This window comes from Herpailurus yagouaroundi, unplaced genomic scaffold, assembly GCF_014898765.1.
Source record: "Herpailurus yagouaroundi ecotype Mexico unplaced genomic scaffold, PumYag 67555, whole genome shotgun sequence".
Lineage (NCBI taxonomy): Eukaryota > Metazoa > Chordata > Mammalia > Carnivora > Felidae > Herpailurus > Herpailurus yagouaroundi.
In genome coordinates this window covers 3,967,345-3,994,812 of record NW_024420361.1, presented here as the reverse complement: position 1 = coordinate 3,994,812, position 27,468 = coordinate 3,967,345, and the positions used below count along the sequence as shown (strand labels likewise).

Below are 27,468 nucleotides of genomic sequence, written 5' to 3'. Positions count from 1 at the left end.
CGTAATGCAACCTCAGCATGTCGGCGGCGATAAAAAGAAGGACTAGGCGGCGCGCCTCCCAGACGCAGAGTAGCTTGTGATTGGCTCGGGCTACGGAACCTCGGAAACCCGAATGTGAGGACCTTACAGATCCACAGCTGGCGACCCCCGCAGAAATCCGGAGCGCGGTCACAATCCAGCGGCGGCGGTGGAGGAGCAGTGGCAGCAGGTAAGGAGACTCCTGAAGAGAAAGTAGAGGGATTTGGGTCCGCTGCGCTCAGTGTCGCTCCTGTGAGAGGAGAGGCTCACACCCAGCCTGTAGTGTAGGGCGAAGGGAACAATGGAAGGGGCGTCTAGTCCTTAAGCTTTGCCTCCCTCTCGGTCTGACAGTTTTTCTCCTCAGCCACAGCTGGTGACTGGAGGAATTGAGGGAAGTGAGTGTTTTCCCCCTCAGGCAACCTCTCCTTCTCCTAGGCCAGAGCCCCTAAGGTCTAGAGCCGTCGTTGAGACCGTCGGTGGTTTAGGGTAACGGGAAAATGGCGGAAAACAAAACGGTGAATTGAAGAATGCGGCGTCCCCCTGGCATTTTCTCCCGGCGACCCCCCCCCCCCAAATTCCTTTCACTCTCGTCTCTCTTCCACCTCTCTGCCCCCCCCCCTTCCTCTGCTTATGGTAACCTTGGAATGCGCGAGTTATGGTGGCGTTTGCGAGGAGGTGGCACAGAATCGGGCATTTTAGGGAATAGGGAACAGCCAGAGCCTGGGGGCGGTGGGGGGGGGGGCGGGTGTGTGCGGCAGTTGTCGCCTCCGTTAAAACACCACCATTTTGGTTCCCAGCCGTCTCCCATGTAGCGGGGCAGAGAGAGCGGGAGGAGGATGAGGGGCTGGGCAGCACGGCGTGGGTAGCAGCGGTAGCGACCGCTGCACCAAGTGAGAGGAGGGAGGAGGGGAAAGGGTATTCTTGTCTCTTCGCCTCCTGCCTTTCCACGGAGAAGGTTCTCTTGTTTGACTTAAGATCCAGTCAGATGGGTAATATATAAGAGGGCACGTCTGTGCGTTCTGCTCGAAATGATTGGAACTTGGCATGGTCACGGGAAGGGAGACTTATGCGGGAAGCTGGTTGCGTCCAAAGCTGCAATACTGCTACTTGCCAGGGCTCCTTTGTTTCCCTATCTGCAAATACTACTTTCGCATTCTCTTGCTCTGCTGCCTTAAGATTTCTCTTCTACCTCTCACCCTGTTTACATCATCAAGAAGCTAGGTCCTGAGTGAGCTGTTTGGAGGAGACGGATGAGAGTAAAATGTTTTTTGTTGTTGTTTGTTTTGTGATTTCTGCTCCCCGTACATTGATAGAAAGATGTTTACTTGAAGCGTACTTAGTGGTTAGCTCCATTCAATCAGGATGTAAGATACGCTCTTGAGAATGTTGAGAAGCCCATCTATCTATTGGCTATTGAATACTTAACACACTGCTGTACTCATACCTCATTTATTATTGATCTTATTTCAACGTCCTATATGGGAAAAGGTGCTCCAGTTTATTTATTGGGTATTCATACAGTATAATACTTACCACAGTAGTTACACTATGTGTTAAAATTTTTACACTTCTTTGAGCACTAGTGCAGATTTTTCTCTATCGATTGGGCAAGGATAAAGCTTGCCCTTGGTTGGTTGTCTTTCACTTTACAAAATAAGGTATAGCTAGTGATTTTTTAAATGGCTTTAGAGAAAGAAGATTTTGGTTTAATGAAGTGGTCGAATTTCAATTGTAATAATGTTGCTAATACCGTAGTAGGTAGTTATTTCTGTTGGAATCCCTCCGGATGCTTTTTAGATGAACAGATTTGAGCATTTGAGCCGTTCTTTACCTCACTCTGCACGTTAAAGTGTAAAGAAAATTCTTAAGTTGTGTAAGAGATTTGGTTGAAAATGTTTTAAAATGTCTAATTTTGAATGTATTTTTACAATAGGTAAAGAGAACGCTTTTCCAAAGAAAATAACATAGTTCAGAAGGAAAAATAACAAAAACAAATTGCTGCAGATTTTATTTTACAATATGTAAGAAAATCTACAATTTCTTCAAGACAGTCATATTAAGGTGATTAACAATTTAATGTTTTATCTTATTTAATAATTAAAATTAAGTGTTTAAAACATATTAAGGCATTTGTAGTTCTATTAGTTATGTGATAAAGAAAACAATACTCTAAAGTTGATATAGTACACTGTTTTAAATGTTAAAATAAGTCCTTATGGCATTTTGATATATCTCTGTGAACATATGGATAGTTTATCATGAACTCTCTTGCCTCTGATGACTTCATTTTGGAGACAGAAAACAATGTGATATTTGAAAAATACAGAAGAGTTTCTAAAAATTTGTAATTTTGTTCATACATAAAGTGATTTTGTCCAATCAATTGATACACAGAAATGACACCTACTACTGTAGGATTTTTATCTGCACCATTCAAATGTTATACTCTTCTGCCTCCTACAGAACTTTAAGGCAAGGAAAAAATCTTGGTAATCTCCTTATTTAAGGATAGATTAAGTTGCTTTACATGGCAGCTTTCTAAAACTTTAATGATAATCTCATCTTTTGTGCAGTATAGCCTAATTTATTAAACACTCCTAAATAAAAATGAGACAAATGTTTTATAAAATTGACAGATTACTTTGGTTGATATACTTAGAATCTTATGTTTGAATGGGAAATACACCTATGTAATTGTAAGAAATAATGTTTAGTGATAGCATCCGACTTTAGGTTCCATGCTGTCTGTGGATCCTAAATATAGGATACATCACTTGAAGTGAAATAGATTGAATCCTTGCTTTCAAAACTAACATGAAGCTAACATGACTTTATTAATCACTAAGGAAAAAAATCAGTTGTAGAATTACAAGTAAATGATATTCTGAAAGGAACAATTTGCTAAATGTTTATATGTGATTGATCTTATCTCTACCATGTTTAGGAAGCAGTCATGTTTCCATGAGTCCTCAAAACTATGTGACAAGAGAATGTAGTAGAGTGAGGCCAGAAGTCCTTACTGGCTCAAAGAACTCCAGGGAAACTGGGATAGAACATTTTACATTATAAGTAGAACCCCGGGAGCCAGAGGTGGAACACAAGTTTATCTGCAGAGCTCCGCTGCAGGGCTGATCTGGGTCTGGAAGAAATGGATGAGAGCCACGGGATGAAATTCACTAATACTAGACACCTGAGTCCTCTAGTAATGTATAAATATCCCAACTATTGTTTGTTGTCATCTTGTTCTTTTTCTTCTCTTATAACCTACATTTTAACTGGAATGTCAGTGCTACAGTTTTGCTCTTTTGCTTGCTTCTATCACTTCCCCTGTGGCTCCTCACCTTTACTGTGTCTTATTATCCATTTGATTTATTTCCTTTCATTTAGCCCTTCTTTTACTTATGTTTTTCACATAAAGCATCTAATTGAGGTTTATGGTTTGTTTTCTTTTCTTTTGTAATGAGATTTGCATACCTGGTTCTGAGGCATACTTTCCATTGCATTTTTTTTTTCTCAGAACAACTGACTTTGGCCTAAACATATTTAAACTATTTTAAAACCATTTCTTTTACAGAGATTTGTGAATGAACTTTGCTAAGTATGGATTCAGGTGGTGGAAGTCTTGGATTGCACACATCAGACTGTAGAATGGCCCATACCATGATTATGCAGGATTTTGGTAAAGCATTTTCTTTGTTATATATTTTTTTTCTTTTTAAAATCAGAGCATATTAAATGTCAAAACTATGTTGAGGAAGGGGAGAATTTATGAAAAGTTGTTCTTTTGCTAGGAAAATCCATTTGTAGGGTTCATTTTCTTAAAGTAAAGCTATGTGTCAGTAGTCTGCTTAAAGTCATTCTTAAAATTTTGTGGGAAGGTTGAGGTAAGGAAACTTGGAATATAGTAATAATATGGCATTGAAAATGAAAAAATTCAGCTTACATAATTAACCACATTAGTTCTTGAATATAGGGAATTTTAAATTGGTTTTCTAAAATACATTTTAAATTGCTTTTGTTAATAAAACTGGTAAAGGAACTACTTTAATCATTTCAAAGAAGTTAGATGCTTATATTGTGATATAGGAAAGTCATGCATTAGGTGGTTAATTATATTCTGATGCAGTATCTTCAGAAAGTTGTTTCTAATAGCATTACATTTTTATTTTTTTAAAAAAGAAAAGATTCTCTGCTTTTGTGGCCAGGTTTTTCAGTAGCCTCTTAACAGTAGTTATTTTCATGAAGATGTTAAGACTGTATAACAGTCAACAAAGAAACTGAATTTGGGTAGGGTCAGTCTGAATTATAGAAGAGATTGAGGTATCTGAACTATTAGAGGCAAGGATAGAGTGGTAAGAATTGAGGAAAAGTGGAGTGAGAGTAGAAAAAACAAATAGTAAATTGGGATAAACAAAAAACACAAGGTATTGTGGAATTGTCAAAGAGGATATTAGGGATGGAGGATTACAACTAGTGATACTTTTCTCAATTAAGAAAATGTTACTACTGTTTTCACATTAATGTGGTTGAATATGTTATTTTCTCCCCTGTTGTAAAGCCCACAATGTTAAGAATCAGAAGAACTGGATTCTAGTCTTGGCTGTCCTATTAACTATCTGTGTAAACTTGGACAAATTACTTAATTCAGATTTGTGCGGGGATTGGACTAGATAACATTTAAGGTCTTCTCCAGTTCTGATTCCATGACACTTCTGTCTGATGAATAAAGATGTGGTGCACAGATCAAGATTGCATATGGTTGAGATCAAGATGACAATATAGTCAATTGATGAAGTACAAAGCAATCATTGATTTATTCTGCTAAGTGAATCAGAAGTCAATTGTGTTGATTATGAATGACTTAGAAGTGATTTGGATGTAAAAAGTACAGGAATAAATTCTACAAGAAGGACAAAGAATTCAAGAGTAAAGCTTTCACAACGAATGTTGTGAATTCTTTGCTTAGAGGTAGTTTTTTTAAAATACTGGAACACTTTAACTTCAGTATGTTAATAAGTTTTGGTTGAAATGTCACCTTTAATTTTTTGCCTTTTAAAAATAAGATATCTTATGAGGCACCTGGGCGGCTCAGTCAGTTAAGCCTCTGACTTCAGCTCAAGTCATGATCTCACGGTCCGTGAGTTCAAGCCCCGCATGAGGCTCTGTGCTGACAGCTTGGAACCTGGAGCCTGGAACCCGCTTCAGATTCTGTCCCCCGCGCTCTCTGCTCCTTCCCCACTCTTACTCTGTCTCTCTCTCTCTCTCTGTCAAAAATAAATAAACCTTTAAAAATTTTAAAGATACCTTAGAAATGGAAAAAATACAGTATTGTCTCCATGTGATACAAAATTTAACCCACCCTGTAGCATTTGGTGAACTTCCAGACCCCCCTCACTCCTGAAGAAGTTGCGTATTAGCAAGTAAAGCCTGATTCCTTTCAAAGATTGGGGAAAAAATGTCCATTTACTGCTGGTGAATATTTCTTTGATGCTCCTCTTACCTTCTTTTTCCTTGTTCTTCTTCAGTGTTTTAAGGTTTAATCAACCCCTTATTACATCTAATACTTTACTTCCTTTTAGTTGGTAGGGAAGTAGAACATGCATGTTGAAATACATTATGTACATCCTTTTTTTTTTCTTATTGAGTTAATAATCCATATATCATACAGCCTACCCATTTTAAAGAATACAATTCAGTGGTTTTATTATACTCACAGAGTTGTACAAACATCACCACTACCTAATTTTAGAACATTTTGTCATTGAAGAAATAAAACCTAATACTCATTAGTGGTCACCCCCTACCCTGCTCCAGACCTAGGCAACCACTAATATTTCTATGGATTTACCTATTCCAGACATTTCACATAAATTGAATCATACCATATGTGGCCTTTTGTGTCTGGCTTCTTTCACTTAGCCTGGTTTTCAAGTTTCATCCATGTTGCAGCCTGTATCAGTTTCTCTTCAAATTGGGGCGCCTAGGTGGCTCAGTCGGTTAAGCGTCCGACGTCGGCTCAGGTCATGATCTTGCAGTTTGTGGGTTCGAGCCCCACATCAGGCTCCGTGCTGACAGCTCGGAGCCTGGAACCCGCTACGGATTCTGTGTCTCCCTCTCTCTCTGCCCCTCCCCCGCTTGTGCTCTCTCTCTGTCTCTCAAAAATGAATAAATGTAAAAAAAAATTTAAATTTCTGTCAACATAGAAACTTAGATATTTGGAATCCCTAAAATTAATGATCTTTGTGAAACAGAGTTGGCATACACAAGTAGAGCTAGTCAAGTAAATATACTGTGTCAGAGGATCTCTAAATTCTATAATGTTCTTGGTCAGGATGGGCTGGCTATTATATTAAGAACCCGAAACATTAATTCAGAAGCTTAGTAGGCCAGTTTCTTTTGAAGGATATTTGAGATTTTTAAATTTACAAAACGGTTTGTATAACTTTGCTTGTGTCTCGGTACAATGGTTCTCTTTGGAATCTGTTCCATTGAATTTAATAGTTAAGATTTTATTGATGCAAAAAGTATGTTGGTTGCTCAGTGATTTAAATAGCAAAACAGCCTTACATGTGGCCCAAGACAGACCCAACAAATACCAAATTTTATGCTATACCTCTGGTGAAGTTTCAGGTATTCACATTTAAATGAAATAACTTTAGTGAAATGGGAAATTCTTGAAATGATGACTTGTTTCTTATTGTTATTTGGTTACCTCATTGATTTCACACTTTTTAAATGATGATTTCTTACCATTTATAATTTGTTACCTAGTGAGTTACATTTTAATATCATTTAATGCTGCTTACTAAATGCTTTAAAATTTAATTGAGTGACTTTGTGATAGATCTTTTTACTCTCTCTCTCTCAAACTGTTCCTTTAATAGTGACTCACTTGGTTAACCCTATAAATCTCTTAAAAACAGTATGTAGAGTAAATAAACTCTATTCTCCTCCTGTAGACAGGTAGAAAACAGCCAGTCTAGAGTTAAACAATAAGCTCAGTCCTCAGCTTGAACCTTGGGCAAGTTTATTTAACTTCTCTAAACCATAGTTCTTTCATATTTAAAAAGGAGATAATAATACATCATACAGTTGTTCTGAGGCTTAAATAAGATAATATTTATAAAAATATTAGTAGGTTGCTTGATGCATAGTCAGGAAGCAATAAATACAGCTAGTGCGTAGTTAAATAAGTGACTTTGTTTAGAAGTTTAATGAGATCTAACTAAGCAGATGAGAGGAAAACTAAGCAGATGAGCTTAACTAAGCTCATGAGATCTAACTAAGCAGATGAGCTGATGAGAGGAAAAAGCAAAATTTAATAGGGGACATCTTGGATCTTGGTCTGAGTAATATGTCAGCACCCTGTGGGAAACTTGTCAATTCTTGGTCTAGGATCCTTGATATTATTATTTAGTTCAGTGTGAACAAGCATATTTGGATTTATTTTAATGCTTACATCTGGTTTATTTTGACCTGTAAGTTCCTACTAGAGTAGAGGCTAGAATCTTCCCAGTCAGGTTAATCTGAACCCAGGCCAGCATTTGGTGTTATTCTGTCTTTCCATCATTCCCTAGTGTGTACTCTCAGGAACCAAACTAACCTCCAGAATTTTCCATATTTTAAGTCTGACTTGTGGAAGGATTTTATAAAATATTCATTTTATTGTTTATATACATAGAACTCCAATACTGTGAATTTTATAGGCTTAACATTTAATTTTTCCTTGTTAAAAACCACATTTCTAGTCTGGTTGAATGTTCGATTTGAACCTCCACCAACTCCCCATCTCCAAAATGGCTGGTGGAGTAACCAGTGAATAGAAAGTACTTGTTTTATACATACTCCCTTTGCTTACCAGATTTTCAAGATTGAAGCTCTCTCCTTTTGGGGTAATATGGTGGTTTAGGTAAGAGTTTGAGAATATTGAGGACAGTACAGAGGGGTAGAAAGGAAGATAATCCTGAAAGGTAGTTTTCCTTTCTCACTTTATCTTTTGATAGTGTACTGGTTTCCATATTAACTTGTTAACTAACTTCCATAATGAATTGGTTAATAATAGTGAACACTGTATAGCACTCTTTCAGGTATGACTTTATAGAAAGTGATCATTATGTGGAGAAGGCTTTGTATTAGATTATTTAATGTAGATAATTTTGTTATAACCTGGACTATAGACTCTATTAATTTGTTTCCTGTACACTTCAGTGAGGCAAAACTTAAGAGTTCTTCATGAAGTGATTTTATACTTTTATAATATTTGTAAAGAAGGTAGGAGTTGGTGCTCAAGAAAAACATTGTTCAAAGCTTTGTTCCTTTAGACTTACTGGTTTAGAACTTAGTGAAATTTAGAGTCCCTATGTATGAATTTTATCAAACCAAATCTTTGTCTACAGTGAGTTGGGTTTTCCCCCCCAAATCAGGTGTTAAAAGATGCTTTGCACTTTTGAATATAGTAATTCTTATAAGATAAAGAATTTTAGGGACTTTTATGCTTCTAATGCATATTTTATAATGTATTAAGCTTGCCATATTTTACAAACTTAATTTAACATTAATACGCATTTATGTTTGTGTGTCCTTCTTATTTTGATTTTAATTTTGTTGAAATACTATACTTACAAGAAGTAGAAAAAATAGTACATAGAGTCCCATGTAGCTTATACTCCTCCTCTTGGAATGGTGACATCTTATATAACTGTACTACAGTATCAAAAGTAGGAAGTTAACATTGTTGCATTACTGTTAACTAAAGACCTTCTGAAGTTATCACCATTATTTTTACATATATTTGTGTAAGTGTATATAGTTCTGTGTAGTTTTACCCTATATATAGATTTTTTGTAAACACCACCACAATAAAGATCTAGAACTATTCCATTACCATATATATGCTATGCCAATATATTTACACACACCCTCACCTTTGGCAACTTTGAATCTGTTGTCTATCTCTATAATTTGTAATTTTGAGAATGTTACATTAATGATTCCATTTATACATTATGTAGTATCATAATCTTTAGTAATTTGCTTTAATTTTCCGGAGATTCATTCAGGTGTTGAATGTATCAATAGTCTGTCACCTTTTTTTATTGCTGAGTAGTATTCCATGATAGAGATGTGCCAGAGTTGGTTTTACCAACCATTTATCTGCTGGAAGTACAATTGGGTTGTTTTCTATTTTTTTGCAATTATGTGTAATAGCCACAATGACCTGTTATGAATTTTTATCTACAGTTTTTTGTGTAAACATATGTTTTAATATCTCTAGGGAAAATGCCCTAGAGTGTAAATGTTGGGTTTTATGGTAAATACATGTTCAGTTTTTTAAGAAACTGCCATATATTTTCCAGAGTGGTTGCTACCATTTTACATTTCTGCCATCAATGTATGAGAGATCGTTTCTTTGTATTCTCACCAACCTGTGGTGTTATTGTTCATTTATGTTAGCTGTTCTAATGTAGTGATATCTCATTGTGGCTTTTACGTTTTACTTGAAAATAAAGTGCATTGATTTTAAGCTCTTAATTTAGATTTTACTAACATTGTTTTCACCTACCTCCACCCCAATTCCTGGTTGGTGATGTTTTGTGTTTTTGTTTTTATTTTTGTTTTTATTTTTTTTTACTTTTATGTAAGCTCTACACCCAATGTGGGGCTTGAACTCACAACCCCCAAGATGAAGAGTCACATACTTTACCAACTGAGCCAGCCAGATGCGCCTGGTGATGGTTTTTATTGCATTTAAATTGTCAGTGATTTTTAAGATGATAGTTTGCATGGACTACTTCATATTTTGAAATGTTTTATGTCATCTGATATATTAAATATATTATAGTACTTTTAATTAATAAAATAACTTTACTTTTTTTGGATAATTGTTTGTATTATAGTGGCTGGAATGGCTGGTACTGCGCATATCGATGGAGACCATATTGTTGTTTCGGTTCCTGAGGCTGTATTAGTTTCTGATGTTGTCACAGATGATGGGATAACTCTTGATCATGGCCTTGCAGCTGAAGTTGTCCATGGGCCTGATATCATCACTGAGACTGATGTAGTAACAGAAGGGGTAATTGTTCCTGAAGCTGTACTTGAAGCTGATGTTGCTATTGAAGAAGATTTAGAGGAAGATGATAGTGATCATATCTTGACTTCTGAGCTAATTACAGAAACCGTTAGAGTACCTGAGCAGGTTTTTGTGGCTGACCTTGTTACTGGTCCTGATGGACACTTAGAACATGTGGTCCAAGATTGTGTTTCAGGAGTTGACTCTCCCACAATGGTATCAGAGGAGGTTCTTGTAACTAATTCAGATACAGAAACTGTGATTCAAGCAGCTGGTGGTGTTCCTGGTTCTTCAGTTACTATTAAAACCGAAGATGATGATGATGATGATGATGATGATGATGTCAAGAGCACTTCTGAAGACTACTTAATGATATCTTGTAAGTGAAACAAAAGTACATAATTACTTGGGAGATTTATTTATATATTACCTGGAAAGGTTTTCTGGGATGGGGGATCTAGTCAATAAAAGACACGAGGATAATCATTTTGCAAAATATTTTTTTACAAAGCTGTATTGTTGAGATGCTTTTTGAACTTGCTCATATTTTTAATTTACTCAATGAAAGTTCATACCACAATTAGGTAAATTAATGTAATTTATTAATACATTAGCACCAAAAGGAAGGTTCAACAAGAACATTAACTGATAAAATTTTTAATGGTAAATATGTATATTTCAAAATAGGAAGTTTATTTTATGCAGCCACTGCTTGTTTTTTAATGTGGTAGGTACTGGAGTTGTCAGTTAAGTTTTGCTTATGAATTTAAGTATAATATATCAAGGAATGTGTAATTAATTTTTTATCAAGTACTTGAAAAGGAAATCTTAAACTCAGATTGTATTCTTCAGTTCTCCCTGTGTTTATTTTTTGTCTAAATATGCGTGTGTATATTCTGTACGAAAAATGCCTTGATGTGTTTATTTGAGATTGCTTTATGATGTCTTTAAGACATTCTATCTGAAGGAGGAAGATAGAAATATCTTGTTCTCATTTTAAGTGGTGGGTTTGCCTGAACAGCAACAATAATAAAAATCTCATGATGAGTTATTGATGGAACTTGAGGAAGAAGTAGGTCTGTTCTTTATACAATTTGGAGGGATCATGTTGGAAGTAATAAAAATTAGATAAAGTTCACTTTTTCATGGTGGATTTTTCTTTTCTTTTTAAAATAAAAAAGGACTGATTGGGAAGTGCATCAACAAGTAGAGTAATGTGTATGTGTGCATGAAATGGTGATATGTTATATGTATCAGTGAATTTAAAACTAAAAACAAATTAGATTTAATTTGTAAATATGATTCTGAAGTATAGCATGTTAACTTTTTCCCTCTACAACCACTTTTGGAGGTGAATATTTACATTGTTTTTAAGGGAATGATTTAAGTCACTAAAAGACTGTGCAAACTGTTATTACCTCTTTTTAAATTGATGTCCATTACTAAAGCAATTCCATATTTATATCTTAACCTGATGTTTAAAAAAACCAACTATGGTTATGATTATATAAAATGGTGTGACAAAAGTTGGTAGCCTTTCTAGTACCAAAATAATATTGTGCCTTTAAAAGAGTACGTGTCAGTGTGCCTGGGTGGCTCAGTCAGTTGAGTGCCCAACTCTTGATTTCGGCTCAGGTCATGATCTCACAGTTCATAGGATCATGCCCCATGTTGGGCTCTGCACTGACAGCACAGAGACTGCTTAGGATTCTCTCTCTCTCTCTCTCTCTCTCTCTCTCTCTCTCTGCCCCTCCCCTGCTCTCTCTCTCTCTCCAAATAAATAAACATTTTAAAAGAGAGTACTTGTCAAGTCAAACTCTGATATTAAAATAGTTTAAAATTTAGACATTATATGTTTTGTGAATTGTCATACCTTAACATGTCTTCTGTGATTTGATTCTGCAAAAGTTTTTTTTGAAAGAGTTTCTAGAATATTTTAATTCACAGTATTTATTTTTATATTGCCCTATATGTCAAATGCAAAGGACTTCTGTCTTTCTACTCTAATAGGAGTAAACTGAAGATTATAAAGAACATTGTATTGCTCAAATACTGGGATTGCTGTGGGATCATTTTAGGGGAAATTTAGTCTGAGAATTAATTAACTCCTTAATCATTAGTAAGAACAACAACAACAAACGTAAGCAGTTTTTTTTTTATTGTGGAACATGGAATATACAAAAATTAAATATTTTTTTATATCACCCATTTTCCTACCACCCAGTTCTTTGACCATTTTTATAATGATTATTTTACTCAAATTGGAACTAGTTGCTCTTCCTTACCATTTTCATTTGTTTTATTTTATTCTCTTTTGATTTAGTTTTTTCCCTTTTTTCCCTTCATCTCTTAATCTTCACTTCATTTTCTTTACCTCTTGGTTTCTCTTGGCCTTTGAATCTTATAGGAGTGAAGAGAATAAATTACCTTAAAGGCCTCAGTGTTAATTTAAAAAGTCCTCTTCTCTGTTTTTCTTTCCAAGATAGAGATTTTCAAAATGTTTAAGAGATAAAGTTGAGGACTTAAAACAGACATTTTTCTTATTTCTGAGTCCCTTAATATTCCTATAAGGAACTCTTACCATAGCTAAGTTTTAGAGGTAGGGAATTTGTTTTGTCTCATACCTGAGGTGCATCTGAGCTTTTTCCCCTTTTAAGCCAAACATCACAAATTGTTTATCTTAACAGATGGGTAGGCTCTCCCACTTGTGCTAAGTAACTTGTAAAGTAATGTAGAGTAACTATATCTGTCTAAAATTATCTTAGGTGTGCTCTTTAAAAATAACTAACATCCATAATATCTTTATAAAGGCTTCACTGGAAGAAGGAAGTTCCATTAAATAATGAACCAATATAATGCTTTCAAATTGTTTTTTACCTATAAAATCAGTTTATAGTAAAATCTTGGATTGCAAGTAACTTGTTTTGCAAGTGTTCTGCCAGGGGAGCAAACATTTCTAACAAATTTTAACTTGATAAGCAATGTCTTGCAATATGAGTAGTACATGATACTGAATGTCACATGATCACAACTGAGCCAGTGGTTCTTGAAATTGGTTTTGATATGTGATTACTTTGGATTGCAAGCATGCTTCTGGAAAGAATTATGCTCCCAAACCAAGGTTTTATTGTATATTTCTTTTGGGAACATAATCTTGTAAAAAGCAAAATGTCTTGGTGTAGTCATTATGAGAGATGTCATCAAACCTCACCAATTTCAAGGGTAAAAAAGAAAAGTTAACACCTTTGTGTTTTTTTTAACATAACAACTTTATTGAGATATGATTCACATGCCATAAAGTTCACCATTTAAGGTGTGCAGTGATTTTTAGTATATTCCACAGCATTGTATAAACATCACCACAATCAATTTTACAATTTTTTCTTCACTCCAAAAAGAAACCCCATGCCCTTTAGCAGTCACCCCTCTGCTACATACCACTCCCCCTCCTCTGGCAACCACTAATCCAATTTCTGTCTGTATAGATTTACCTATTCTCAACATTTCATATAAAGGGAGTTATGTAATTTGTGGCCTTTTGTGTCTGGCTTCTTTCATTTAGCATAATCTTTCAAGGATCATTCATATTGTAGCATGTGTCAGTACTTCATTCCTTTTCATTACTAATATTTAATTATAAGGATAAACATTTTAGTTATCCATCAGTTGATAAACATATGGTGTTTCTATTTTTTGGTTATTGTCAATAATGCTGCTATGAAGATTCATGTACAAGATTTTGTGCAGACATGCTTTCAGATCTCTTGGATATACACTTGGGACTGGCACACCTTTGTAATCTAAATGTTAGTAACTTGTGTTTGTTTTAGTGCTGTGAAATACAGATTCTTTACATATTGCCTGATCTAATAATCTCTGTAGTACATCAATATACTCTATACTGATAATAACATATCCATAATATAATTTTGGTAGATGTAACATAAAAGGGGTGGAGTAAAAAGCCTACTTAGCTTTTAAAAGGAATGTTATATTGAATTTTTAATCAAATTGTGCTATTGAGTTCTATAAAGGAATATCAAACATTAGCAGACTTATCAACAATGCATCTTACTGTTTTATGTTACATTTAGCCCCAGTAGAATTCTGTGATGTGGATAATATTACTTGCTATTACCGTCTGGAATGTCCTGTGGGTTAAGAAACAACACTGTGGGACTTGGATATTGCAAGCCTTAATTTGGGGTATTTTTAGTATTTGCATTAAAAGTCTTTGAGGATCCATTTCTAAAATCGCTTGATTGACCATTAAATCTTTGTTACCTTTGTACTTTCTGTAACAAAGAATACAGAATAAATCTTGGTGAAGTAGATGGTTTATCTCTTAAAACTGCATAGTAACATTTTAATAGCTTTATAACCTTCTATAATCTTAAAATACAAAACAAGTTTGGTTACTCAATACATTTCAAAGTTGCTCATTCTGAGGAATCTAAGTAGAAAATAATGGATACGTTAAACCATGGATGACCTTAAGGTATAAATGGAATCAGGATAGCAACAGTTATTTCAATATTTAAAGCAAAAACTATGGTACAAAATTATTGAGAAGTGACCAAAAAATGTGTATTTCATTTCATGAGCTTTAATTTTGTGAATTATAGTTTTAATTCAATTTGTTCCAGAAGTAGCTATAATCACTTTAAACCATTCAATGATAATAAAGCAGTATTTATCAAATGAGAGTATTTTCAGTATTTCATTTATTTACTATAAGTTATTCCAACTTAAGAAATTCATATTTTGGACACTTTTTGAGGTTTTGTATATCTTATGTCTTTATTTTCAAGAATGAGAAAACATTTTCTGAAATCTTAAGTTGCCTCTTTTAATTTTTTTCTGTGATGTCATTGCTTTATTCAACATGTTTTAAAAGAGAAGCTATTATTAAATCGATAATATAAGATACTCCATCTTGTTTTTCTTTCATTTTAATCTGTCCCATTGTAAAAAAAAAATTTCCAGGAAATGCAGTAATAGAATTAGGGGCTATGTTGGAATGAACATATTTAGTCAATTTATTTTGATTATTTAGGTCCTTTCTTTCATAGACAAACTCTTTGAACTCTTTTTTTTTTTTAATTTTTTTTTTCAACGTTTATTTATTTTTGGGACAGAGAGAGACAGAGCATGAACGGGGGAGGGTCAGAGAGAGAGGGAGACAGAGAATCGGAAACAGGCTCCAGGCTCTGAGCCATCAGCCCAGAGCCTGACGCGGGGCTCGAACTCCCAGACCGCGAGATCGTGACCTGGCTGAAGTCGGACGCTTAACCGACTGCGCCACCCAGGCGCCCCCTCTTTGAACTCTTAAATAGTATGGAATAATTTATATTTAATCACAGAGTTGAAGTAGCTTTGCGTTGTAAAAAGAATTTCTGAAATGTGTTTTCCACCATTTTGAAAGGCCAAAAGAATATTTTTGAATTTGCATGTATCAAATTTAAAATGGAGGTAAGGGAAATCTAGACTTCTACCTATTTAGATCTTCTTGAAATTCGTTTTTTAAGAATACTGAATTAATAATTTTTATGTCAGTTTATTCTTTTTTCAGTAGCTCTGGAATTGTTTAGATATAGTCAGAGGCTTTAGGATTTTATGTTTTCATATATGATGCTATAATATACATAATAGGTAGAAACAGATTTTCAATTAGATTATATTTCAGTTTTTATAGGTATAGCATTGAAATAAAAAATGGTAGTCATATAATATTTGAAGGAATATATTAATATTTATGATTAAAGAACAAAGTTTATTGATATGTACTTATCGCATAGTTTGTGCATAGTATTCATGTGAAAATAAATGTTATTCTTAAACACTGTAGAGAATAAAAATTTTATGTATACTTAAAATGTAAGTAATACTCTCAAATATTGTTGCTTTACCTTTCTATATGATTTTTAAGTCTAGCATATGTTTGTAAATATAGAAGTATACAAAATTTCTGGTTTGAAGTTGTCTTCCATTGACTCAACAGAAATTAAGAGTATTAAGATATTGTTTTTATAATTTCTGAAAAGGCCTTTTTATAAAATCATTCAGGTGATGTTTACTCTTTTCTCAATTCTAAATTTCATATGCTGATTGGTTTTAAAAATACTGCTATTTAGTTTGGGAATTGTTTATGTGAGCTTATTTTATGAGTACTATGTATTTTTATGTTCTGATTTTTTCTGTTATTAATTTTGGTATTAGGATTTAACTTAAAATGTTGAATGTAATGAAAGATTATTTAATCATTTCCAAAATCATCTTATTTAAGGCTCTGTGGTGATTAAGTATTTCATATATATAAATTAAAATCTCTGAATAAATTTTTTCTGTAGTTACAATTGTGTAGTATATCTGATGTTGTATATTGTTTTTTCATGAAACAAAGCACTTTCAGTAGTTGCATAATAGGTCATAAAGTGAATACAGTGGATAGGTGATCAACACATTTCATGTTGCTCTTATGACATCCACTAAATGTCAGTTATACTTTTTGTCTAAAATAGTTTCTTCTTTATATTTTACAGTGGATGATGTTGGGGAAAAATTAGAGCATATGGGGAACACACCATTAAAAATTGGCAGTGATGGTTCACAGGAAGATGTTAAAGAAGATGGATTTGGTTCAGAAGTAATAAAAGTGTATATATTTAAAGCTGAGGCTGAAGATGATGTTGAAATAGGTACAAAGACTAATTTTAATTTATTGCTATAATAGTTATGAATGAAAACTTATTCTTTTCTGGTGACTATCTTTTAAAGTGAAGATTTTTAAATTTTTATTTATTTTTTTTAATTTTTGAGAGAGAGGCACAGAGTGCAAGCAAGGGAGGGGCAGAGAGAGGGTGACACAGAATCTGAAGCAGGCTCCAGGCTCTGAGCTGTCAGCACAGAACCCAATGCGGGGCTTGAACTCACTAACTGCGAGATCATGACCTGAGCCAAAGTCAGACACCTAACTGACTGAGCCACCCAGGCGCCCTGTAAACTGCAGATCTTTTTAATGTTTATTTATTTTTGAGAGAGATAGATGGAGCACAAGAGGGGAAGGGGCAGAGAGAGAGGGAGACACAGAATCCAAAACAGGCTCCAGGGTCTAAGCTGTCAACACAGAGCCCGGAGCTCGAACCCATGAGCTGTGAAATCATGATCTGAGGCAAAGTCGGATGCTTAACGACTGAGCCACCCCAGCACCCCAGTGCAGATTTTTATAGACTTCTTTGGGGATGGAATATTAAAAAAATTGTATGTGAATAAGCAGGAATGCAGAATATATCATTCTTGGATTCTTTCAACATAAGTAGAATGTTATGGTTGGGATTATCAAAACAAATGAGTGGAGAGGCTTTGATTTAGAGTAGGAAGTTATAATGAGTATTTAAGGGCAGGCTTAGAGGCAGGCTGCTTGGATTTTAATCCTAGTTCTGCCATTTAGCTGAGTGGTTATTGGTGAGTTACTTAACCTTTTTCTGCCTTAGTTTCCTCATCCATGAAATGGCCATGATGATAGTAACTACCTCATAGGGCTATTGTGAAGGCTAAATGGGTAAAATACATATTAAAGACTTCTATAGTGCTTTGCATATAAGTGTGATGTAAATGTTAACATTTGTGGTTATTTCTCAGTGGTTACTGAAAATTCAGAGTGTATTTTATAAGAAAATTCTCTTGACACTTAGACATTATATTGGAATATTTTGGGGAATATTTTTCCAAAGGAAAATATTTCTTATATATCTTCCTTATTGACTTAGGGAATTATTTCATGATATTTCTTTATATTGATATGTGATTTAATTTTTAAGGTGGAACAGAAATTGTCACAGAGAGTGAGTACACCAGTGGACATTCTGTAGCTGGAGTGCTTGACCAGAGTCGAATGCAGCGGGAGAAGATGGTTTACATGGCAGTTAAAGATTCTTCTCAAGAAGAAGATGATATTAGTAAGAAAAAGGGGCACTGTAGTGACTTATCAGTAGCCATCATGCATTCTTTAAAAAAAAATAAGCAATCTCAGAGATACAAGCACTATATAGGAGCAAAGTTCAATAAAATAAGTCAGACCTTTGCTGTAATTAATTTAAAAGAAAACAGTCCTTTTGACCATTCATGCATACATGTATTATTCGAATCAGCAAACATGAAATACTATGTCTCAGATACTAGGGATACAGAGATGCACAACATAGGGTTCCTGACTTCATTAGAGCCCACAAATACATAGGTAATTATTGGGCATCTATTTTGTCTGTGTTACTGGATATGTTGCATAAATATTTAATACTCACGACTCGTCTCCGAGGTAGGTGGTATTATCTTTTTTTTATGGGAGGAAAAAAGTGCTCAGGGAACTTAAATAATTGCCCAAGATCATTATAATATTAAGGGAGGAATGTACAATTTCAAGTCTTAGCTATCTAACTCTACTGCCAGTGTTCTTTCCACATGGCAGTGAACACCATTGGCCTCTCTGGATTTAGCAGTGGAAAGGCTAACTGGTTGTTCTCCTTCTGTCACTGAAGGATTAGATGAGTAAGTATTCTCCCAAGTAAGTTAAGCTTCCAGGATCTTTACTTATTATGCCTTTGATGGTCTCCAAGTAGTTGCTGCTTAAGGTTTCTTGCGGCTGAGTACCATACGGTGAAAATAACTCCTCACATTTCCTTTCCTGCCATGCTGCCCATTTCCTTATGAGGGCATGTTACACTCTCACCTCAGTGTAGGAATGCAGCCCTTCACTATGGCTTTTTCTGTCTTCTTTCCATGCTGAGACAAAACTATTTTGTTTTGCCCTGGAAGGGCAAAAGCCTCCACTTGAGTGCATTACCTAGATAATACTCAGCTTTTCCTAGACTGTGCTCTGACCTCCACGCCTCAGATTTCCTTCCTTAGAAGCCATGGGAAGCTGAATTCCAATCCCAAACATGAATAATACACCACAGTTGATAATCTAAAAACAAGTAAGTCTAGAGGATTTGATTGGAGAGGAAAAGTGTTAAATGAAGTAATTTCTATTTGGTCTTTAAATTCTTTATTATTATTTTTTACTCATTGGTCAGCAAAGGGGCACAATAAAAGTTGGGAGACTGAAGCTTAGGTTAACTGATGCCAGAATTCCTTGTCTAAGTGGAAAACTTAGACCAGTGTCTCTTTCTCGTTAATTGAAAGAAGGGAAACTTGGGAGAAAAGGGACACTTTTTTCTCACATTTTTTCCACATTGCTTCCATAGTGAATAGAAGCTCCCAATATGTGAATCAAAGGAAAAGCATAAATTCAAAGCCAATTTTTTACCTAACAGCTTAAATTGAAATGATTATGTCACATAAAATATACTAAATGCCTCTCTAGGTTTATATTTTTTTACTCCGATACTATATTTTTAAAAAGTGAGTCTCACTTAATGCTTCTTTTCTCAGTAGAGTCTCTGAAAATCCTGCCTGTTAAAGGATGTCCACATATACATGAAGACCGCTTTATATATACATTATGTTTTATATATACATATATATGACTTTGATTATTTTTATTTAAATTTTTTTCAATTACTAGTATTTTTGACTACTTTTCAATGCGTGTACAGAACTGCATTTAAGTTATAGTATATGGGGTAGCAAGGATCACTTTCTAGTATTGATTCTATGGGAAATGCTTTCTGAGTTCTAAAGATCAGTCAAGCACAATTATGGACTGCAGCATTTTTTACAAGTTCGTAATGCCCAGTGGACTATAAAATTAGTCAGTATATTCCAAGCGCAAATGTTTTACATAATCTAAAAGTCATTTTCATAGGATAGGTTCTAAGAGGAGAATAAGAGTTTTAATAAATGATTGTCTCCTAGAGGCACTCGTCTCCAAAGTGCCTAATGTAATTTTAAAATTAACAAAATTGAAATCTTGACAGTTGGAAAAATTTTAATTGTTTGGAATTTTTTTTACCCATTTATTAAATATTTGGGGTTATAAACAAGCAATTATTTCTAAAATTTAGGTTGCGCTGAAATAGCAGATGAAGTTTACATGGAAGTCATTGTAGGGGAAGAGGAAGGAACTTCTCTCCCTGAGACTCAGCTTGAGGACTCTGATGTTAATAAAACAATTGTCCCTGTTGTCTGGGCTGCGGCATATGGTAGGACACTGGCATTTTTTCACCTGCTAAGTACATAACATATCTATTTGATCAGCCTTTAGGTCATTAAATATGCTGTGCTAATGGCCCTCATGAGTTGACTAATATAAAATGTTTTGCTGTGGACTGATTAATCTCTAGTTACATACGTGATTTTCCTACCATATATCTTGTGTTATTTAAAATGAGCCTTGCTTAATGCATTATTGTTTTTCAGTAGGCTTTATTCAAAATCCTACCTGTATAAGTGAGTGTCATAAAAAGTTTTATTTTTCTAAAATAGGAATATCCTTTGAAAATTGATCCTTCCCCTTTTTCAAAAACTTATTTCATGTATTAACACCACAAATAAGATTTGGGGGGTTTGAAAAGAAACAGGAAACCAGGTGTGCTCTTCTAGAAAGTATCTAATGGAAGGTAAATTGATCTAACGGAAGGTAAATTTATCAGGGTTTTTTTTTTCTTTCTATGTAACCTCATTCCTACTTAATTTACAAGATGGTCCAGGTATACTCTTTATTTTGAAAAGTTTTGGTGTTCAAATGCATTATCTTATCTCAGTTTTTCCAAAGGTTCATTCATTCAACAGTCATTTATTGAACATCTTCAATTTTGAGTGTATTCTGCAGAAATATATACTCAATTTTTATTTTAAAAATAAGATTGTTCTAGATTTTAACAGTTCCAAGGATGCTAACAGTAGCCCTTATTTTCAGTGCGTGAAATTATATCTAATCTATGGGAGTGGAAGAACTCAACAACAAAAAAGTTTAATCCAAGGAACAATGGTCAAAGTAAGAGTTTTGTAGATTAAGATGTGATCCACTAGTAATCATTATACTCAGCATATCAGTTTTTAATTAGCCTTTTTTTTTTTAGGAGATGAAAGAAGAGTTTCCCGGAGGTATGAAGATTGTCAAGCATCAGGTAAGAGAGCATTATATGTGACATGTAAGTTAAATAGCCAGTTTTATATAGTGTTTGGAAAATAACCAGTTACTGGTTTGTGTGGATGGACACATAGGTTAGACTCTCACTTGCCTGGTCATATCTTATCTAGTTAGTTACATAAGAGTTTTCCTCTTTGGGGAATTGATTAATTTAGGTACAAACATAATGCATGTTATTCTGCAAGTGCAGTTCATTTTAGCTTTATCTCATGATACAGATGTTGGGCAACTTACAATATGAATCATAAAAGGCTGCTATGGAGAAAATTATAAAATAGAAATTATTTTATTTTATTTGTTTTTTTAAATGTAATGGTGTTTTTTATTTATTTAAATTTTTTTAAATTTTATTTAAGTCCAAGTTAGTTACCATATAATGTAATCACGATTTCAGGAGTAGAATTTAATGATTCATCACTTACATAAAACTCCCAGTGTTCATCCCAACAAATGCCGTCCTTAATGCCCATTACCCATTTAGCCCATCTTCCCACCCAACAGCCCTCTAGCAACCCTCAGTTTGTTCTCTGTATTAAAGTCTCTTTTTACTTCCCTCTCTCTTTTTATCTTATTTTTTTCCTTTCCCCTTTGTCCACCTGTTTTGTTTCTTAAATACACATATGAGTGAAATCACATGATATTTATCTTTCTCTGATTTTACTTAGCATAATACATTCGAATTCCATCCATGTTGTTGCAAATGGCAAGATTTCATCCTCTTTGATTGCTGCTGGGTAATATTCCATTGTATATATATATACCACATCTTCTTTATCCATTCATCACTCAGTGGATATTTGGGCTCTTTTCATAATTTGGCTATTGTTGGTAGTGCTGCTATAAACATTGGGGTACATGAGCCCCTTCAAATCAGCATTTTTGTATCCTTTGGATACATACCTAGTAGTGCAATTGCTGGGTCATGGGTTAGTTCTATTTTTACTTTTTTGAGGAACCTCCATACTGTTTTTCAGAATGGTTGAACCAGTTTGCATTCTCACTAAAGTGTTCCCGTATCTCCGCTTCCTGGCCAACATCTGTTGTTTCCTGTGTTGTTAGTTTTAGCCATTCTGACAAGTGTGAGGTGATACCTCATTGTGGTTTTGATTTGTGTTTCCCTAATGATAAATGATGTTGAGCATCTTTTCATGTGTCTGTTAGCCATCTGGATGTCTTCTTTGGAAAAGTGTGTTCATGTCTTTTGCCCATTTCTTCACTGGATTGTTTTTTGGGTGTCGAGTTTGATAGGTTCTTTATAGATTTTGGATACTAACCCTTTTTCCGATATGTCATTTGCAAATATTTTCTCCCATTCCGTCAGTTGCCTTTTTGTTTTGTTGATCGTTTCCTTTGCTGTGCAGAAGCTTCTTATCTTGATGAGGTCCCAATAGTTGATTTTTGCTTCTGTTTTGTTTCCCTTGCCTCCAGACACATGTCTAGTAAAAAGTTGCTGCAGCCAAGTTTAAAATAGAAATTATTTTAAAGTAAAAATTCTCCTTGATACCAATTGCTTGTTAATGTCTTTTTTGGGGCAGAACTATTTTCTTTTTTTAAGTTTTTTTTGTTTATTCGTTCATTTTCAGAGAGGGAGAGGGTCGGGGGGCGGGCAGGGTGAGAAAATTCCAAATAGGTTCTGCGTTGTCAGCGCAGAGCCTGACATCATCGGCCTTCATTGGTGAGAAATTGATCTGATGCCAATATTTTGTTTGGGTCATAAAATTCATGGTCTCATGTTACATTCACCTTATTAGTTTATTCCATTAGGATGAATAAATTGAGATAGTTTAAAGTTAATTTCACATGATATTTAAAGTGTTTTTAGTTGTGTGTGTGTGTGTGTGTGTGTGTGTGTGTGTGTGTAAGGGTATAAAAGAAAGAATATGGGTATACTTTGTGAATTTAGTACCGCAATGGTAACTTAATGCCATGTCATCTCTAGTAATTCATCTATCCAAAACCAAAAAGTATAAATATTATGTAATTTAATAGTGTATCATTTTTTTTTCAGGAAATACTTTGGACTCAACATTAGAAAGCAGAAGTAGTACAGCAGCACAGTACCTTCAAATTTGTGATAGCATTAATACAAATAAAGTACTTAAACAAAAAGCCAAGAAGAGGAGAAGGGGAGAAACCAGGCAGTGGCAAACAGGTAAAAATACTAATACTTTATGAATATTATAATGATTTGAAACGTGGAAACATTTTTTGGTAAACAAAGGAAAAGAAGTCCATTGTTACAGAGTAGTCCTATTCCCATATACCTGTTTGCGTTTGATTTAAATAGTTGGTTTTTTTTTAAGTGCTTGACATTTAGTAAAACTATGCTTGTATGCTCTTTACCCAAATGTTGTTTTCAAAGAGAATTTTCAGGTTGGTTTCACAGAGGTTGCCTATTTCTGGTTTACAAAATGTATATAACATTTTGACAGGTGAATGGTCTATACTATGGTGATGCTCATTACTTTTTAATGAGGTATTTTATCACAAATCACTTTTAATGTGCATTTTATTCTACAGGATTTTATTCTACTAGTATAGTTCTCACATTGTGAATGTCAGTTAATTTTGGCACCTTTGTGGTAAAACCCTTTAAAACAATCTGGCCAACTGTCATAACTTCCTTTTTTTTTTTTATCTAGCTGTTATAATAGGTCCTGATGGACAGCCCCTGACAGTATACCCTTGCCATATTTGCACAAAAAAGTTTAAATCCAGGGGATTCTTGAAAAGACACATGAAGAATCATCCTGATCATTTGATGAGAAAAAAATACCAGTGTACAGATTGTGACTTCACAACTAACAAGAAAGTGAGTTTCCATAACCACTTGGAAAGCCATAAGCTTATAAACAAAGTTGACAAGACCCATGAATTTACAGAATACACACGAAGATACAGAGAGGCTAGTCCACTGAGTTCAAATAAACTTATATTAAGAGACAAGGAGCCGAAGATGCACAAGTGCAAATACTGTGACTATGAAACTGCAGAACAAGGACTGTTAAACAGACATTTACTGGCTGTTCATAGCAAAAATTTTCCTCATGTTTGTGTTGAGTGTGGTAAGGGCTTTCGACATCCTTCTGAACTCAAGAAACACATGAGAACCCATACTGGTGAGAAGCCATATCAGTGTCAGTATTGTGTCTTCAGGTGTGCAGATCAGTCAAATCTGAAAACTCACATTAAGTCTAAACATGGTAACAATTTGCCATATAAATGTGAGCATTGTCCTCAAGCATTTGGTGATGAGAGGGAGCTTCAACGCCATCTGGATTTGTTTCAAGGACATAAGACACACCAGTGTCCTCATTGTGACCATAAGAGCACCAACTCAAGTGACCTTAAGCGGCACATCATATCTGTCCATACTAAGGATTTTCCTCACAAATGTGAGGTCTGCGAAAAAGGTTTCCATCGTCCTTCTGAGCTCAAAAAGCATAGTGATATCCATAAGGGTAGGAAGATTCATCAGTGTAGGCACTGTGACTTTAAAACATCAGATCCATTTATTCTTAGTGGTCATATCCTTTCAGTTCATACTAAGGATCAGTCATTGAAGTGTAAAAGGTGCAAGAGAGGGTTCAGGCAACAAAATGAACTCAAAAAACATATGAAGACCCACACTGGAAGGAAGATTTACCAATGTGAGTATTGTGAATACAGCACTACAGATGCATCGGGCTTTAAACGACATGTGATATCAATACATACAAAAGACTATCCACACAGGTGTGAATTCTGCAAGAAGGGATTCCGAAGACCATCAGAAAAAAATCAGCATATTATGAGGCACCACAAGGAGGCTCTTATGTAATAAGATCAATATAAAGAAAGAAGCTATTTAGAAAATATGATACACTACATGGGATGAAAATTTCATGAACTGTTTCATCTAGTTCCAAAGCTTGATAGTAAATCATAACTTTACATTCTTTGTATTAGAGATCTTGAAATATTTGAAATGACAGGGGATCTTATACCCCTTTGAAAATTACTTAAAGAATTTAAGAAGCACCATAGAATGGTTGCAGAAAAACTCTTAAGTGTCTATTTAATAGTGTTATATGCATAAACTACAGAAGGGAAGAGCAAAGACAATGACTTTATTGGCTGATCATACTAGAGATCAATACTTCTGAAAAGATCATACATAATTGAGTTTAACAATGTTTTGCTATGGCAAGCAAGCCTCACTTTTATGTGATTTTAGAAATGAAGTGGGGAAATAAAATTTAGTCATGCATCAGTCACTTAGTCATTGGGCCTTTTTTATGGTACCTGAAAATTGAATTCCAGAAATGGCAAAAGTTTTATGTATCCATTAAAAGAAATTCCACTGGAAAACAGCTTATATTAATTCAGTACTATTAAAAAGAATTTCAGAGCTGCTAAGATTTTATCACAGGATAGGATGTTTAAAATACAGCATTCTTTCCTGAAGTGTAAAGTGAAGTTTAGGATTACAGTTCTCTTTTTTCTGATGTTCAGGTTGATTTTTCAGTATGGCATATATGACAAAAGTATGTTTGAGTCAAATGTGGCTTTCTAAAACAGATGCAACAGTAGTGTTGCAAATAAAGTTAGCACTATATTTCTTAATGATCTAAAGTTTAAACTGGGAGAACAGTTTTCTTAAATACTATGTTTAGAAGTTTCTTTTTAGGGCAGTCTTAGCAAGTATGATTGTTCTATTTGTACTTGCTCTAATGTTTAAAGGTGCAATTTTATGCCATTATTGGAAATTTTGATTTTTTAAAGTCTATATACCATATTATTAACATGAATTTTCAATATGATGCAGTATATATGCAGTATTTAACAAAACACTATGCTGCCAGTAGAGTTTGGAAGTGGATATTCAGTTTACAGTGTATAAATTTAAAATATGCATCCCTTTAACAATGCTTTGTGTTAGCATGCTGCAAATCAAAATGGCGCTTAATATAAAAAGCTGGTTTAGGGAAATTTAATGAAACTCCTGTTCATAAATGTAATGCATATGATGTGTACTTTTAAGTTATAGTTGCTTCATGTTTCCACTCAGCTGTTCAACATAACTAAAATGTAATTTTACTTTATGCTATATTGTGACTTTGTGTTTTAAATAATGTTCACCTTTCTGTTTTTGCACCAGATAAGGATCTGTTCCTTGAGAATAAATTTTTTATCTTTCTTAACTTCAGAATATTAAATTTGGAAAATCTAAAATAGTGTGTTATGTGGCTGTAAATGATGTACACGCTGTAAAATAAGATTGTCATTGTTATGTGGGATTATTATTTCTAAATGTTACTCATTGAAATGAGCATACAATAAAAAGCATTTATTGCACTTCAGGGTTTTATGAATTTATTTAAAGTATGTTGTAATGTTCACTCTTTATTAAAAGACTTTTTATTTAAAATTGTTATAGGTAATTTGGTCCATAATGTAATGTCTAATAGATTTTGTGCATTCAAAACAACACGAGCTAGGAACTTAAATAATTATGATGACTATGGCATGATTACTCCTTAAAAATGTATATTTCTGCTAAAACCATGATGAAATGCTATAAAGGTGTTCATCTTAAGACTTGAGATTAGAGAAAACTGAAAATTCCTAACCTGCTTAAGTAACACAATCCTGAGAAAAGAATTTAATTATGTTCCAAATAGACCAATATACATTCAAAAGGAAAAGCATTAAATCAAGTATTTGGGAAAGATTTTTGCAAATGACACTTAACCTGCTATATTTAAAGCAGTCAACATTTAATAGAATTCATGTACCTAGATATATAGCCCTATTGCTTAAAACTGTCAATTGGGTTAATTATTCTTTAGTGATCACTAACAGAAAAAGAAGAAATCATTTAGTCATTACATGTTAGACCAGTGCTTTTTAAGCTTTAATTTTAATGGGGTTCACCTAGGGATCTTGTTAAAATACATGTTCTGATTCAGTGGGTGTGGGATGGGACATACAATTCTGCATTTCTAGTAAGCTCCCATGTGTTACCACCATAGGATTAATAATGTGGTAGACAAAATCCTCCAGTGTAATTCTGGTATGCTTTGGCAAATTTGCTTAAATAGATAGCTGTGCATGAGTGGATAGAGGCAATCTGTACTGAAGACATGGATTTTCAGCTGAGACATGAGTGACAAGAAGGAAAGAGTCATTAAGATCTTGTGGAAGAGCATACAAGGCAAAGAAGCATGCAAATACAAATAACCTGATAGAACAAGCTTTGGCTGGACCACAGTGAGGGAGACTGACTGATAAGAGATGAGAAAGT

General features: G+C 34.4%; 1 protein-coding gene across 7 annotated transcripts; it reads left to right on the top strand.

The window, feature by feature from the left end:
• Positions 1-26,519, top strand: ZNF711 (zinc finger protein 711). Of its 7 annotated transcripts, none has more exons than XM_040467648.1 (12): positions 1-208; positions 1,952-2,079; positions 2,963-3,220; positions 3,593-3,697; positions 9,915-10,469; positions 16,633-16,788; positions 17,911-18,048; positions 20,095-20,232; positions 20,949-21,026; positions 21,112-21,159; positions 23,191-23,334; positions 23,825-26,519. In XM_040467648.1, exons 4-12 carry the CDS (start codon positions 3,619-3,621, stop codon positions 25,000-25,002), a joined length of 2,514 nt encoding a protein of 837 aa, XP_040323582.1. In that variant the 5' UTR covers positions 1-208; positions 1,952-2,079; positions 2,963-3,220; positions 3,593-3,618; the 3' UTR covers positions 25,003-26,519. The 7 variants fall into 7 exon arrangements, with proteins under 7 accessions (XP_040323582.1, XP_040323583.1, XP_040323584.1 ...); XM_040467649.1 differs by having other exon boundaries at positions 2,963-3,225; XM_040467650.1 differs by lacking the exon at positions 2,963-3,220.
• Positions 26,520-27,468: the final 949 nt, after the last annotated feature.

Coding starts and splice junctions, on each gene's coding strand:
- ZNF711 (XM_040467651.1), top strand. CDS start 3,619: ATGGATTCAGGTGGTGGAAGTCTTGGATTGCACACATCAGACTGTAGA. Junction 16,789..17,910: donor TGAAGATGATGTTGAAATAG/GTACAAAGACTA, acceptor TTAATTTTTAAG/GTGGAACAGAAATTGTCACA. Junction 18,049..20,094: donor TCAAGAAGAAGATGATATTA/GTAAGAAAAAGG, acceptor TCTAAAATTTAG/GTTGCGCTGAAATAGCAGAT.